The sequence below is a fragment of the Capricornis sumatraensis genome, chromosome 7 (assembly GCF_032405125.1).
Source record: "Capricornis sumatraensis isolate serow.1 chromosome 7, serow.2, whole genome shotgun sequence".
Lineage (NCBI taxonomy): Eukaryota > Metazoa > Chordata > Mammalia > Artiodactyla > Bovidae > Capricornis > Capricornis sumatraensis.
This window is the reverse complement of record NC_091075.1, coordinates 80,003,928-80,019,547: the sequence shown is the minus strand read 5'-3', so window position 1 is coordinate 80,019,547 and position 15,620 is coordinate 80,003,928. Positions and strand designations below refer to the sequence as shown.

General features: G+C 33.5%; 1 protein-coding gene across 18 annotated transcripts in view; it reads right to left on the bottom strand.

The window, feature by feature from the left end:
* The window catches only part of ADGRL3 (adhesion G protein-coupled receptor L3), a 572,691-nt gene that overhangs the window by 475,680 nt on the left and 81,391 nt on the right, over nucleotides 1-15,620 (bottom strand). For 9 of the 18 annotated variants that reach the window (XM_068975504.1, XM_068975507.1, XM_068975505.1 and 6 more), the window contains exon 1: nucleotides 3,582-3,790. In XM_068975504.1, the coding sequence (XP_068831605.1) occupies nucleotides 3,582-3,772 (191 nt within the window). In that variant the 5' untranslated portion in view covers nucleotides 3,773-3,790. Of the gene's footprint in view, nucleotides 1-3,581; nucleotides 3,796-15,620 lie in introns of those variants that run through there. The other 9 variants (XM_068975496.1, XM_068975495.1, XM_068975497.1 and 6 more) reach the window with 2 other exon arrangements.

Here is a 15,620-nt window from a genome sequence, read left to right as displayed (position 1 = left end):
AATACAAGTATTTCCATTAATAGATGGTGATAACAGCTGCATTCAAAATGTAAAAGTCCTGCAGTTATTAGTTGCCAGTCATGTTCATGTAGATTCTAAAGTTATATATATTATATTTTAAACTCAATTGTATAAACATAAAATGAAAATACACAAAAGTGAATCAGATAATAAATTTAAGAAAGCTTTTAATTGGCATGACAAAATTGGACAGCGTATGTATTTCTTCATTAATACATATATTTGATTTAAGATATATGTATTTGACTTGACTTGAAATATATACATATATACGATTACTACATTCAAAATTTACTTTTAGGTAAAATCAAGGGCAAGTCTGCACACTAGAAGCCTACTATTTACTTTAGAGAAGGAATATGGTAATACGCATCTATTATTTAGATGCAAAACAAATGGATGTAGATGATAATAGGTGAGGGGCAGCATGAGAAGTTATGAGAAGGGAAAGTAAATGTGTTCTGACATTTTAACAAGTCTTCTAGCAATATAATGAAAAAAAAAAAAAAAAGCACAAAATACTCAGAGAAATTGGGGGAAGAATGGTATGAAAACACACTTGGATTTGAGAACAGCAGGCTTAATCTGAAAGGCAGTAAGGAAACTGAACTCTCCAGAGCAGATTCTATAGTTCTACTGGGGAAAAAAAATTGTAGAAATCATGTGTCATACCCTTTTTGATTCAAGTCCCCAATTTTTCACACCAAATGTACACATTAGCATACAATTTATTTATGCATTCATTGAATGTGTATTCAAACAACCACAGAAATAACATGTCATGCCTGTCCTTGTCTGTGACATCTGTCTAATTTATGAGGTTGAAGTCATGAAGGCTTTTTAAACAAGGTTTTGCAAAGATACATATATAATTTTTTGACTTCAGTAATATTTCACCCATTAGAGACATGCTTAAAAATTGTAGACTCTGATAAAATGTCCTTCTAGAAGTTTAAATAAAACAAAACACAATAATTAATCTAAAATACCTTTTAAAAAGATGTTTTCTATTATGGTTTTAATTCAAACATATTATTTAAACTGTCAACATCATAATTAATATGCTACTTAGTAATTATGAGCATTATTTAACATGCTAGCATTGGCATGACAGTAAGAGTTCATTATGAGGCAGCTTAAAATGGAGAAGGAAATGGCAACCCACTCCAATATCCTTGCCTGGAGAATCTCAGGGACAGAGGAGCCTGGTGGGCTGCTGTCTGTGGGATCGCACAGAGTCAGACATGACTGAAGCAACTTAGCAGCAGCAGCAGTCATCAAACAAAATTTTAGTTTTGTTCGAAAGACTGGATTATACATATCTGTAACATATAATCTCCCTGTTTAAAATGCCTAAAATAAAATTATTTTTGGTAATTGAAAAAAATAAAAAATAAAAAAAAAAGAAAAAAAAAAAATGAGGCAGCTTAAGTAGACGTGATCATCCCATATCTTGGGAGCTTACAAAATGGAACCAGATATCTTCTCTCCATTTATTTTGGACAGGTGTAAATGTAGTACATTTAATAGTTAAAATACAAGCAAGAATCTTGCCTCCATGGAGAATTAACTGCAGCTATTACAGTTAACTGACAATTCTTATTTGAGAGCCCCCCTGCAGGGATTCTGTAAATTATTTACTTAGGGTGCTTAAAGCAATCTTCCTCTGCAGATTTGTCACTTTACAGATGCATCTCATCTAATTCAGTAGCTCCAGAAAATCCATTGTAATGATATTTTTTATAATAATTATAAGATTAAGGGCTTATTTTGGGAGCCATTAATAATATCAATGAAAGGATTAAGACAATTTTTTGTGAAAAATCATACAGAGATCAAAGAGCTAGAGAAGTTAATGCTTCTCTACATTTTAAATGAAAATGTAATCACCAAAAAGCAGAAATTCCTCCTCAACCCACTCCCAAAAAGGATTCTGAAAAATCCTATGTTTGGTTTTCTAACCAAAACAAATAAAATAACAATTTAGTCATGGTGCCAATTCCATACTACTTGTGGAAAAACTGTTCTTGAAAGATGATATTAACACCTATATGCAACAAAATGATTAGCTTTCTAATCACCAAACTTGTATCAAATGGAATTCCTAATTTTAAAATCTTATTTCCCATTAACACTCACCTTACCATAAGCCAGCATTTTAGAAACAGACAAATAAGAGCCCTCAGATTTGCCCAGAGACCACTAACTATCCTTCCATTATACCCCAGATGCTCTATCATCAAAATCCTGGCATGTTATAATTTCTCTGAATAATTTACACAACAGTAATTTATAAAAATATAAACATATATCTGAATTTTAAGTATCAAGAAGGTTAAAAATAAGGAAATCTTTCATAAGCACAGGAAAGATAATCCTGAAAATCACTGTTTTTGTAGTTTTAATTGAATTTATTTTTACATATGGTATGACTTCCTCCATATTTTAAGAAATCCTTAAACAAAAGAAAGAAATGCCTGAATAGAAATTCTAACTAAAAACAAATTCACTAAATCATTTAAGTTTTAAAAAATTACTTTGTGAGTAAGCAGTCAGACAGTATAAAGGCTTGTCAAAGATGAATCACTTTGTTACTGATTTCTGATAAATCATAATAGTGAGCAAATATATGAATGATACTTAGTATTTAACTAATTTATTAAGAAATATTTAACCACCTGTTGTGAAGAGCCAACTCACTGGAAAATGCTCTGATGCTGGGAGAGATTGAGGGCAGGAGGAGAAGGGGGCAACAGAGAATGAGATGGTTGGATGGCATCATCAACTCAATGGACATGAGTTTGGGCATACTCAGGAAGACAGTGAAGGACAGGGAAGCCTACAGTCCATGGAGTTACAAAGAATTAGATACGACTGAATAACTGAATAACAATGTTAAGAACTTCTAATATAAACTTTCTAAACTATAAATTTGAATTAACCAGTCTCTTTAGAATTGAAGATTTTCTTTTACTTATCCAATGATATTGCATGATACTTTAATTAATATTTATTTTAATATTGTAATACTTCAGATAGTTTAAATGTATTAAATAAATTAATTCATATACTAGATATCTAAGGAAAACTTTTAAAATTGCTTTCCAAGGTCAAATAATCATTAATAAACAGTCTTTACTGTATTTTTTTTTAATAAAATTGCCCATGAATCTAAATTTTGTTTGCTTTTCCCACACTGATGGGAAATTACTGTTAGCAGTAACATATTTTTTTCTGTAATTTCTGGAGAAAATTACATAATTCTGTTTTTGAAAACTGAAAAATTAAGTTGATTTCTCAACTAATGAATCTAGGTCTAAGAGAATGCAGAAGAGAACATATGAAAAAATAAATAATCTAATACATTTTAATATTTTCCAATGCCATTTGCAATTTCTGGCACTAGCATTTTAGTGATATGGGGAACAGTTTGATATTGAAAAGCACTGTAAAGTATTCTAAAGTACAGGATTTTATGTTCTTACCTATGCTTAATATGCCACACAGATGCATGTTGACTGTCTATACTAAATGCAGAAAGAATATTAGAAATATCATACCTTTGAGACATAATCTTATAGGCATCAGGCAGATAGCATCGTATATTCTCCATCTGAGCAGGGTCAGAGTCACAAATTTTGTCATCAGTCCTCCCATAGTTGGCACTTTCAATCATGATGACATCTGTTCCTGGACAGCGGAGCTCAATGGGGTAGCTCTCACAGGAGAGCTCTCTGCGAACCACAGCCATTGGAATGGGGGCACGGCTGAAAGCTACCAAAAGAAGAAAGAAAAATAAAACATCTTTGTTACATACAAAAGAAAAATATGTGTTTTTGGTCTACTAACACAAAAGAATAAAGCAATTTCTATTCACAAATTTAACTAAAAATGGAGCATTTCACTTCAGTAACTTGACAGGATTTTAAAAAATCTAATTATACAAGTGAACTTACTTGCAAAACAGAGACTCAGACTTAGAAAATGACTGCCAGTGGAAGGCACAGTTAAGGACTCTGGGAAGCAAATGTACACATTGCTGTATTTAAAATGGATAACCAACAAGAACCTATTGTATAGCACATGGAACTCTGCTCAATGTTATGTGTCAGCCTGGATGGGAACGGGATTTGGGATAAAAGGATACATGAATATGTATGGATTAGTCCCTTCACTGTTCATGTGAAACATGAATGTTAAGAACTTCATGTGATGTGTTGTTTCATCACAACATTGTTAATCAGCTATACTGCAATAAAAAATGTTTTTGATGTTAAAAAATAAAATAAAATTAAAAAAATCTAACTATAACAATTATTTCTTAAAAACCTAGTCTTACAGTTTGTTTGTTTGTTTTTCCCCCTTATAAATGGAAACAAAGCACTCTGGATTTTCTAAAGCACTGGCTGGTAGATGAGTTAAAGACTATACAGAAATAGCATCCAATCTGTAAAACAAGAGTCTCAAATTAATCTCAGGAATACTGTACCTGTTTCATTTTTTGACGGAAACCATTATCCCTCTCCAAAAAAGTACTGTTCTTGAGCTTATATATACTTACTTAAAAAGGCAATCTATTTCAATTTTTAAATTATTTTATTGTTTTAAGAAATAATGAAAATAAATCAGTATACTTTTTCAGTTAATGATAGAAATAGTGAATGTTCTTTTAGAAGATAGAGATTTGTAAGCAGACAAATTACAATTCCTTCAGGTCCCTTGCTGTATCTATCTTTCAGTGTCAGGAGGTAACTAGTTAACAATGTGGTGACCTTTCTATAAAAATTGTCTACAGAAAAAAAACTGTATTTTTCTTCCCTTCCCTTTTTAAATTTTACTTAAGGAACTTTCAGTCAGGTAGTATCACACTATACATATTGCTTGATACACTGATTTATTTTACTTATTAATTTAACAATATATGGTGGAAATCTTTTCATTTCAAGTTGAATCTCACATTTTTAACACCTGCATTGCATATACATATACACATAAAATGTTATTTAACTGGTCTTATGTTAAAAGGTACTTAGAATTGTCCCAGTGTTTTTGTATCATAATATTGTAAAGAAGTACAAATCTGTGTACTTGGCTATGATATTTTAGAAAAAATATAATTATCTAAATATATTTTATGGCATAGGTCTATAAATAAAATTTATAGCGGGGGTAAATATATATGAAGTTTGCCAAATATCAACTAAATGTCCAAAAAGCTTAACATAAATGCACACTTCCATCAGCAGTACTTTCTTCTTTAAAAGTGCTGCTGCTACTGCTAAGTCATTTCAGTCTTTAAAACTACAGATTACCAATTGTTTTATACTTTGCCAGTGATAGACAAATAATGATATAACAATCATCCTTATTTTAATTTTCACTATTTTATTTATACAATGAAATATATTGTCATATGTTTATTAATCCTCTACATATATTTCATTTGTGAACTGCTTTCTCACATTTACAGTTTGTTATTGCAAAACTTTTTTGCATAGCAAGAAAATTGAAATTTTGTCCTTTGTGTTTTTCTCATTTGCTGTTTGGTTTCAGATATTTGCTGTGCATATATATTTCATTTTCATACAGCAAACCATCTATCTTTTCATTTCAGATTTAACAGTTTCATAATCCAAGACTGTGAACACAATCAGTACATTATTGCAAGATAGTCAAATGTTTAATTGGAATAAGTCAAGTCTTCTTTTAAAAGCACATGACTGAAATTCCAAAATTAAGTGTTTACCAACCAATTACTAAGTTGATATTCACATAAGAGAATTAATTATAGAGATAAACACATGATACCATTACATTTTAATTGATGGTTGAATTTAAAGAAATACATTCAACTTTTCTTATGGCTTTTACATTAAGTATGAAACCTGAAAAGCAAAGAAGAGAGGAGAGAAACAAGAAAGTGTAAAAAGAATTGTAATGGAGAAATGAGATTTTATTACTACAAACATTTTCACTTGAAACTTAGAGAAAATACTGATTTGTTTTATGAAACCATAACTCATTTCTAAATTGAGACTGACATTAGTTTTTATCTCAATACTACTTTGGAAAACCCATAAGCACCCCCAAAGACCCCATGCATAACTTCCAAGTAAGTAAGTCACTCAAGCCACACTGTACAGTTAATTCCATTCTTTTCACTCAGCATCTTTCTTATTTCATCCTCCGCCACCTTTAAACACAGAGAGACAGATACACACAAACACACACACACAAATCTAGCACAGCCACAGCACTGATCAAACAGAATGAACATAGAGATTGGAGGTAACATTATTTTTAAAGTTTGATTTTGAGTCAATATTTGACAGGGTAGTCTCACAACAGACACTGAATTTCTAAAAAGTGCATTTCTATGGTTTGTATTATAAAATATAAATATATATATATAACTTAGAAATTAGATACCTATTTTTAAACCTGAAGTTCTTTTTAATACTGAAATTCTTTCAAGGAAAAAGACATTTTCATTAATGTATATAGTATTTTAATTAATAAAATCACTGAACAATAAAAATGCTCCAATTTTGGAATCTAGTTTCATAACTTTGATCAGTTAAAATAGAATAATAGAAATTTTTTGCTTATTTACAAAACATTCTTGAAATCTGAATTTTTCAGAATGTTTTACAGTAAACACTTGAGCATTTGCTACGAGATAATTTTTTTCTTAACTTTGGTATAACTATTTAAAAAATCACATCGAAATTGTTTCCAAACATTGAGTTGATCTTGCTATGTTTTGTTAACCTAACCAATTAAATCAAATTGTTTAAAACAAGTTAATTTAATAAAGAAAAGCAAATAAGCAAATCATACAGTCAAAGCATTTGTCTAAGTGGACAATTTGACTGATTAAACTCATCAGTCAATTTTACTAAAGCAAGCACACACACAGACATAGCTTTATCTGTCTTTAACTGTCAAAATATGATATAGAACCAGACACTAAAAAATGCAAAGAGAGCTAAAATGTGGAGGACCAGTTTCCCATGTATCTCTTTTAACCCTATGAGAATTATTCAAAAGTTACAGATATGAACATTTTTACAAGGCTTCATGGTTGATTTGTGGATGCTTTCTTCTATGTAACATACAATGCATTTGTATCAATAACTCAGTGATAAATTACATTCCTAAATGTGGATGCTTTGTTTAAAGGAATGTATCACTGGAAACTATTTTATAACATTATCTGATTAGCTACTTAAATTACTTCTAATTATGTTGCTAAATGCTTTAATCAGCAAGCAACAAATGTAAAAATAAAATGCTTAAGTGAAAAGTTTTTATTTTCATCATTTTGTCTTGCTTTCCATTCACTTATCATGATAACAATGGAGAGACTTTGGTTACTATAGAAAGATAGCGTGACATGGAAAATGTCATAGTATTTTCATAGTATATTTACTGCATTTAGCCAGTGAAATCATCTACCATATTTTTAATCAGGATATATTGTACTGGGCATTGTGAAGCGGCTATGGAAAAATAATATGGGGCAAAGAAGATATATTCTTGAGCTCCATCCCACTTTCTTACCATGACTTACTCTGTAGTAATGAGTGTTACCTATTATGTATGTGATAGACAGACTTTGAGGGAATAAATTGGAAAAACTAAACGTGAAACCTGGTAGACTTCTGACAGGATACTACAGTTTGGGACTACCCACTGACCATGGGACAAAATGAACTTCTCTGCTACCAATGGCCAGAACATCAGAAAGTGCCCAAGTTCTATGTGAAAAACATCCTTAATAGTGCTCCTAGTTAAGTTAGGGGACACAAATGAAAATGAACTTCTCTGCTACCAATGGCCAGAACCTCAGAAAGTGCCCAAGTTCTATGTGAAAAACATCCTTAATTAATAGTGCTCCTAACCAGGGATTAAACAACAAGAAAATCAGACGCCTCCCCACCCCCCCCAAAAAAAAATAAAATTAGATCCCAGTTTTTGCTCACTTGGTTCAGCACAAACCACTCTGATTCTTCATTTTTTGAGACTTTGGCCACTCTGCTATTGAAACTTCTTATTGCTTTCCTATCATAATGCTGGGTTGATGATATTTGACTCAAAATACTTTAAATTCTTGGTGAGTTTTGGGTAACTAAATATACCAATCTAAAGATTGCCTGGGCAGAACGGGGTCAGGGGTCAGGGGCACGGGGAGGTGGTTGGTGAGGCTGGAACCTGGGTGCTGAAAGCTAATGACCACAGCAGAATTAATTGCTTCCACCTGGACTCAAGAACAGGGATCAGAGCCTTGCTAGAATAACTTTAGAGCTTTATAGAGGGGAACACTCAAAGAAGGGGGTGGAACTTGAAACACAGGATTTCAGGACAAAAGATAGCAACTAAGTAAAAGACTAAACAGATTAAGAGGAAAGCGATCAGTTAGTTGGTTGAGGGCATTAATCTAGTATAATTAACTAAGTCTTTAAACACATTGAATTTAAGTGTCATGATAATACTCAGGAATGTTTAATTCTCATTTGGATTCATGAGTCTAGAATTCAAGAACAGAATATAGGCTAAAACCATGGTAATGACACAAAATAGCTTGAGGAGTACATACAGAGTAGCAGAGGATAAATGCAGAAGTTGGAGTATCAGTGGCCGCAGCAGACACATAGATGAGTGCATTGATTAGATGCTGGATGTCTATAACATAGAGAAAAGCACTATTTATCTACTTGAAGATTTTGACTAAAAGGACTAATATACCTGCCACTATAACTTGGCTTCAGGACAGCTGAATCAAGTATGTGTGACTACATGCATGTTCAGTCACTTCAGTCGCAACGGACTCTTTGCGACCCCATGAACTATAGCCTACCCGTCTCCTTGTGCATGGAGTTTTCTAGAAAAGAAATATTGGAGCAGGTTGACATTTCCTTCTCCAGGGAACTTTCCCAACCCAGGGACTGAACCTGTGTCTTTGTGTCCCCTGCATTGGCAGGCAGATTCTCTCCTGCACCACCTGAGAAGCATATTATCCCATGTATTAAACAAAATTAAATTTACTAAGAAAAAATTAAGCATAGAGAAGAAAATGCATATTAGAAGGATATTTGCAGTAATAAAGATAAAATGGTTGCTTTAAATGGGTAATGACAGATAATATATCTATGTTTAGGGACAAAAAAAAAAAATTACATGACTAATGATTGGTTGAACATGAAGGGTAAAAGTGAGGGTGACAAGGATGACAGCCAGGTTTCTGGAAGAAGCAAGTTAGAGTACAGTGCCATGAACAAAATCTATTAGGAAGTTGAAAAGGTCATGATTTAGAAAAGAGATCTTTATAAATTTGAGAATTGTAAAGTAGTACTTAAAACCAAAGCAGTAAATAAAAACAACCCAGAAGAGGCAGAACAGATTTTACTAAAGAGGTCTATATGGCAGTTTTAAAATATGTTCATAATTCTTTGCTACTTCTCCAGTTTCATCGTCCTTACCCTGAATGTGTGCTTTACTTAGTTCGGTTCAGTTCAGTTCAGTTCAGTTCAGTCGCTCAGTTGTGTCCAGCTCTCTGCGACCCCATGAGGCGCAGCACGCCAGGCCTCCCTGTCCATCACCAACTTCTGGAGTCCACCCAAACCCATGCCCATTGAGTTGGTGATGCCATCCAACCATCTTATCCTCTGTAGTAATACACTTCAAATGAACATAGCTTGATAGACACAAGAGTGTACACTTTCCAAGAATAGTTCATTAACAAGACACTGCAGCTTTAACCTCTGTCTTGAACCACTCACTTTGTACAAAGGTAGTTACCAAATCTTGAAACCATTCAAGCAGCCCCAAGGAGAGGTCCAGAAAAGGAACTGCACACTATGCTGACAGCTAGAATGAACTCGTAAGGCAGGTGAGTGAGGCATCTTGGAGGCTGACCTTTCAGCCACCAGAAAGAAGAACTATAAACCCATGAGATACTGAACCAGAACCAGCAAATGCAAACTAAGCTACTTCCAGATACCTAACCTAAAGAAACCATAGAAAATAATAAATGCTTATTCTTTTAAGCCAGTAATTTTGGAGCTATTAATAAAAGAGTGTAGAATCAAGTCCGAAGGAATACTTAAAGAGTGGATATTGAAACTGTTGGATGATATTAAAGAATTACCAAGTCAATAAAAGAAAAATACTATGAATGACCCACACAAACAGTCTAATATTACCATCCCTTTGCTTAAACATAGTTCAGGCAATTAATTTTTAAAAATACAACTATATATATAATTGTATTTTATTATCCAATTTATCATACACATATTTTTATATTATTTATGATACATAAATAATCAATTTTTGGTACCAAAAACAGATTACTAATAGGTGTTAATTTTCTTCCTCTGTATTCCAATGATAATAAAAGAAAAAAAAAAAAAAGAAAAGTTATTTTGGAAACTTGAAAATAAAAAATATATATATATATAGATCTCTTTCCTTAAGAGAAAGAAGTAAATTAAACCATTTATAAGTCAAAGCTAATGATTTTATAGGAATTTAATTATAAAGAATATTAACATATCTGGGAGTGGGCTACTTTCTACCATAAATTATCAGTAATGCCTTTTATTTCATTACTTAAATGCTGCCAAAAAGCAAATATTTCCAATTCTAAGTTTCAACAGAGCCTATGACATAATGTTCTTAAATATGTGTAGTTTCTCTGTGTTGTTTTACATGCCAACATACTTATCCAAATTTTTTAAAATGTGCTCTGAAGATCTAGTCTGAAATGTTTGGCTGCAAAAATAATATTGGAAACCCAGTGAAATATCAACCTATCAATCTACTTTATATAAAAGGACATCTACTACCAGCAAGCATCCAATACACTGAATTTCAACAAGTCTACTTCAATAAAGAATACATATCATTTAAATACTTTAGTATTTAATTAAGTGTAACAGTGACAATTAAAACTGACATCATAAAGAAATAACCAAAGCCAATTATGGTCTGAGGTTAAAAAAAAGCATGAAATTTACAATTCTGAAATTACTCCTGTAATTTCTAAAGTATTCTAAAGAGATTAATATCATGAAACAATTAATGCAAAGCTATCCTTTTGAATTATCAAGCTTCAACATGAGAGTAACACTAATCATTCTTTTTAAAAATACATATACAAATTGGTGACCTTTAAGTGAAATTATCCACATGGAGGTTGCCTAAAAAATGTAAGAAGTATCTGAATAAATGAATTCATATCTACTTGTTATAAATTTCAACATTTAACAAAATTATATTTGACATTCCTTCCAATTATATTCATGAGGGATAAAATGTCTAAAACTGTGTCAAATTTTACATATCACAATTATCCCAGTCTTTTTCTAAATGTCAAAAACACCAACCTGGCTGTTCAAAATGTTCTTAAGACTAAAAATTATAATTTCAAGATAAACAAGAGTCTACTAAAAAAAATATACAGTTCAAAAGATTTTAAAAGATATGCCAATTTAATTTGAAATGTATATTTATCAGTTATAAGGTGGCTGTGAACAGACGACTCACTGGAAAAGTCCCAGTTGCTAGGAAAGATAGAGGATAGAAGGAGAAGAGGGTGTAAGAGGCTGAGACGGCTGGATGGCATCACCAATGCAATGGACATGAACTTGGGAAAACTCTGAGAGATGCTGAAGGACAGGGAGGCCTGGTATGCTGCAGTCAATGGGGTTGCAAAGAACTGGACATGACTGGGCAACTGAACAACAACAAGGTGGCTGCTGGGTGTTACTAAACATAAGACATGGATACTGTTTAAATTCTCCATCCACATGGGTGATTATCTCAGGCCTAGCAGTGGTCCTCTACAGATTGGGATTCCAAAAGTCTGGCAAAAAGACCTTCAGAGTGATCATATGAAATCAAGAAAATGACAGACATTTGTACGTGATGGTTAATTGTTTGTGTCAATGTGACTGGGCAAAGGGATGCTCCAGGTAGCTGCTCAAACAGTATTTCTGAGAGTATCTTTAGGGCCTCTCTAGTAAAGATTAACAGACTTTAGCATCTGATTCTGAAGACTAATAACTGTCACCAATTTAAGGTGGGCTGTTGAGGGTCTGAATACAACAAAAATGGAGAAGTATAAATATTCTCTCTGCATGAGCTGGAATAACTATCTTACACCCTCTAACATTGGTCACAGGCCCTCAGACACAGGCCAGGACATATATCAATGACCCTCTGATTTTCAGGTTTCCAAGCATGGATTGGAACTGTATCACTGCATTTCCCAGGCTGCCAGATTGCAAACGAGCAAATCATGGGATTTCTCAGCCTTCATAATTGTGTGAGTCAATCCCTCACACAATTAATAGATCTGATCTCTTAATAGACAAATAAACATAGATACAGATAACAGAGATAGACTTGATATAAAGATAATATGGATAATGTGATATGTGAAATATGACAGCTTAGAAATTTCATTCCTCATGAATATAACCGGAAAACAATCTAGAGAGACCTAATGATGTGAGTGTGGCAAAACCCCCAAAGCCAAAAGACAGTATCCATGATTACTAAAACCAAAGGTTACAGAATAATGACAAGATCCGAAGGGTAAAACTTCATAGCAGGAGAGAGCAGACAGACAGATGGTCCAGAGCAAAAGAACTGAGAATCTTCCTAAGTGTTTCCTGCCATTCTGGAAGTTTATAGTTGATAAGAAAATGCACAACCTATGAAAAGTTTAACCAAACCAAAATACAAGGAAAATGGGAAACAAATGCAAAGTAACAAAGCAATAAACATGTTTGGGTGCTTAAGATAGATTTCTTAAGGAAGCAAACATGAGATATCCTTTAAAGATGAAATAATATACGAATATAGGAGAAAAGAAAATATAATATACCAGGCAGAAGTTAGGAGCAAAGAAAGATATATTCAACATCCTGAGTAATGATCTCAGGAGATGCCTGAACCCCCTTGTACATTACAGCATATTTTCAATAGTCAAAAATTGGAAACAGTGTAATTATATTACAATGTACAAAATGATGGATGGATGAAAAGAGCAGATGTGGTATATGTACACAATGGAATATCATTCAGTCAGGTGAAAAAAGGAATTCACATCATTTGCAAAACTGATAGACCTTGAGGACATTATGCTAAGTAAGGAAAGTCAGATAAGAGAAAGTCAACTACTGTATAATACAGCTTAAGGATACACAGAAGAACTATACAAAAAAGATCATAATGACCAAGATAACCACAATGGTGTGAGCACTCACCTAGAGACAGATATCCTGGAATGAGAAGTCAAGTGGCCTGTAGAGGTCGAACAAATCTCATGAAGGTGATGGAATTCCAGTTAAGCTTTTTCAAATTCTAAAACATGATGCTGTGAAAGTGCTGCACTCAATCTGCCAGTAAATTTGGAAAATTTAGCAGTGGCCACAGCACTGGAAAAGGTCAGTTTTCATTTCAATCCCAAAGAAAGGCAAAGCCAAAGAATGTTCAAACTATCACATAATTGTATTCATCTCACACACTAGGCAAAGTAATGTTCATAATTTACAAGTTAGGCTTCAACAGTACATGAACCAAGAACTTCCAGATGTTCAGGCTGGATTCAGAAGGGGCAAAGGAACCATAGATCAAACTGCCAACATTGTTGGATCATTAATAAAGCAACAGAGTTCCAGAAAAACAACTACTTGTGCTTTATTGACACCAAAGCCTTTGACTGTGTGGATCACAACAATCTGTCAAAAATTCTTAAAGAGATGGGAATATTAGACTACCTTACCAGCCTCCTGAGAAATCTGTATGCAGGTCAAGATGCAACAGTTAGAACTGGACATGAACAATGGTCTGGTTCCAAACTGGGAAAGGAGTACATTAAGTTGGTATAGTGTCACCCTGCTTATTTAACTGATATGCAGAGTACATCATTCGAAATACTGGGCTGGATGAAGTACAAACTGGAATGAAAATGGCCAGGAGAAATATCAATAATCTCAGATATGCAAATGACACCACCCTTATGACAGAAAATGAAGAAAAACTAAAGAGCCTCTTGATGCAAGTGAAAGAGAAGAGTGAAAACACTGCCTTAAAGCTCAGCATTCAGCAAACAAAGGTCATGGCATCCGGTGCCATCATTTCATGGCAAATAGATGAGGAGACAATGGAGACAGTGAGAGACTTTATTTTCTTGGGCTCCAAAATCATTGAAGATGGTGACTGCAGCCTTGAAATTAAAAAAAAAAAAAAATGTTTCCTCATTGGAAGAAAGCTATGACAAACCTAGACAGTGTATTAAAAAGTACAGACATTACTTTGCTGATGAAGGTCCATATAGTCAAAGCTATGGGTTTTCCAGTAGTCATGTATGGATGTAAAAGTTGGACCCTAAAGAAAGCAGAGCTCTGAAAAATTGATGCTTTTGAACTTTGGTGTTGCAGAATACTCTTGAGTCTCTTGGACTTCAAGAAGATTAAACCAGTCAATCCTAAAGGAAATCAGTACTGAATATTCATTGGAGGGACTGATGCTGAAGCTGAAACTCCAATACTTTGGCCACCTGATGTAAAGAAGTGACTGGGAGGAAAAAACCCTGATGCTGGGAAAGACTGAAGGCAGGAGGAGAAGAGGATGACAGGATGATATGTTTGGAATGCATCACCAACTCAATGGACAGTAGTTTGGGTAAGCTATGGGAGTTGGTGATGGACAGGAAAGTCTTGCTTGTTGCAGTCCATGTGGTCACAAAGAGTCAGACACTACTGAGTGACTTAACTGAACTGATATATGGAATCTAAAATGCCAAACTGATAGAAACAGAGAATGGATTAGTGGTCTCTGGGGGCTGGAGTTAAGGAAACGGAGATATATTTTCAAAGGGTTTAAATTTCTAGTATTTATAAGATGGATAAATTCTGAAAATCTAATGTACAGCATGGTGAGTACAATTAACAGAACTGTATTATATACTTGAAATTTGCTGAGTGTAGACTTTAAATGTTCCCATTACAAAAAATAAATCGCAATTATATGAGATGATGAAGGTATTAACTAACTCTATTATGATAATCACTTCACAAAATACATGTGTATGAAATCAACATATTGTATACCTTAAACAAACATAATGTTATCAACTCTATCTCAAATGTGGGAAAGAGAAGATATATTCACAAGAGGGTCAGTAGATGGCAGAAAGAACTAAAGAGTAGTTAACTCAGAAAGAGTCTTGAAATCAGATTCAGAATATAGTCCAAATCATATAGGATATTAAGAAGAGGTGGCAAGAATACATAGAACTGTACAAAAAAGATGTCAGAACACAGATAATCATGATGGTATGATCACTCACCTAGAGCCAGACATCCTGGAATGGGAAGTCAAGTGGGCCTTAGGAAGCATCACTAAAAACAAAGCTAGTGGCGGTGATGGAATATCAGTTAAGCTATTTCAAATACTGAAAGATGACACTATGAAAGTGCTGCACTCAATATGCCAGCTAATTTGGAAAACTCAGCAGTGGCCACAGGACTGGAAAAGGTCAGTTTTCATTCCAATCCCAAAGAAAGGCAATGCCAAAGAATGCT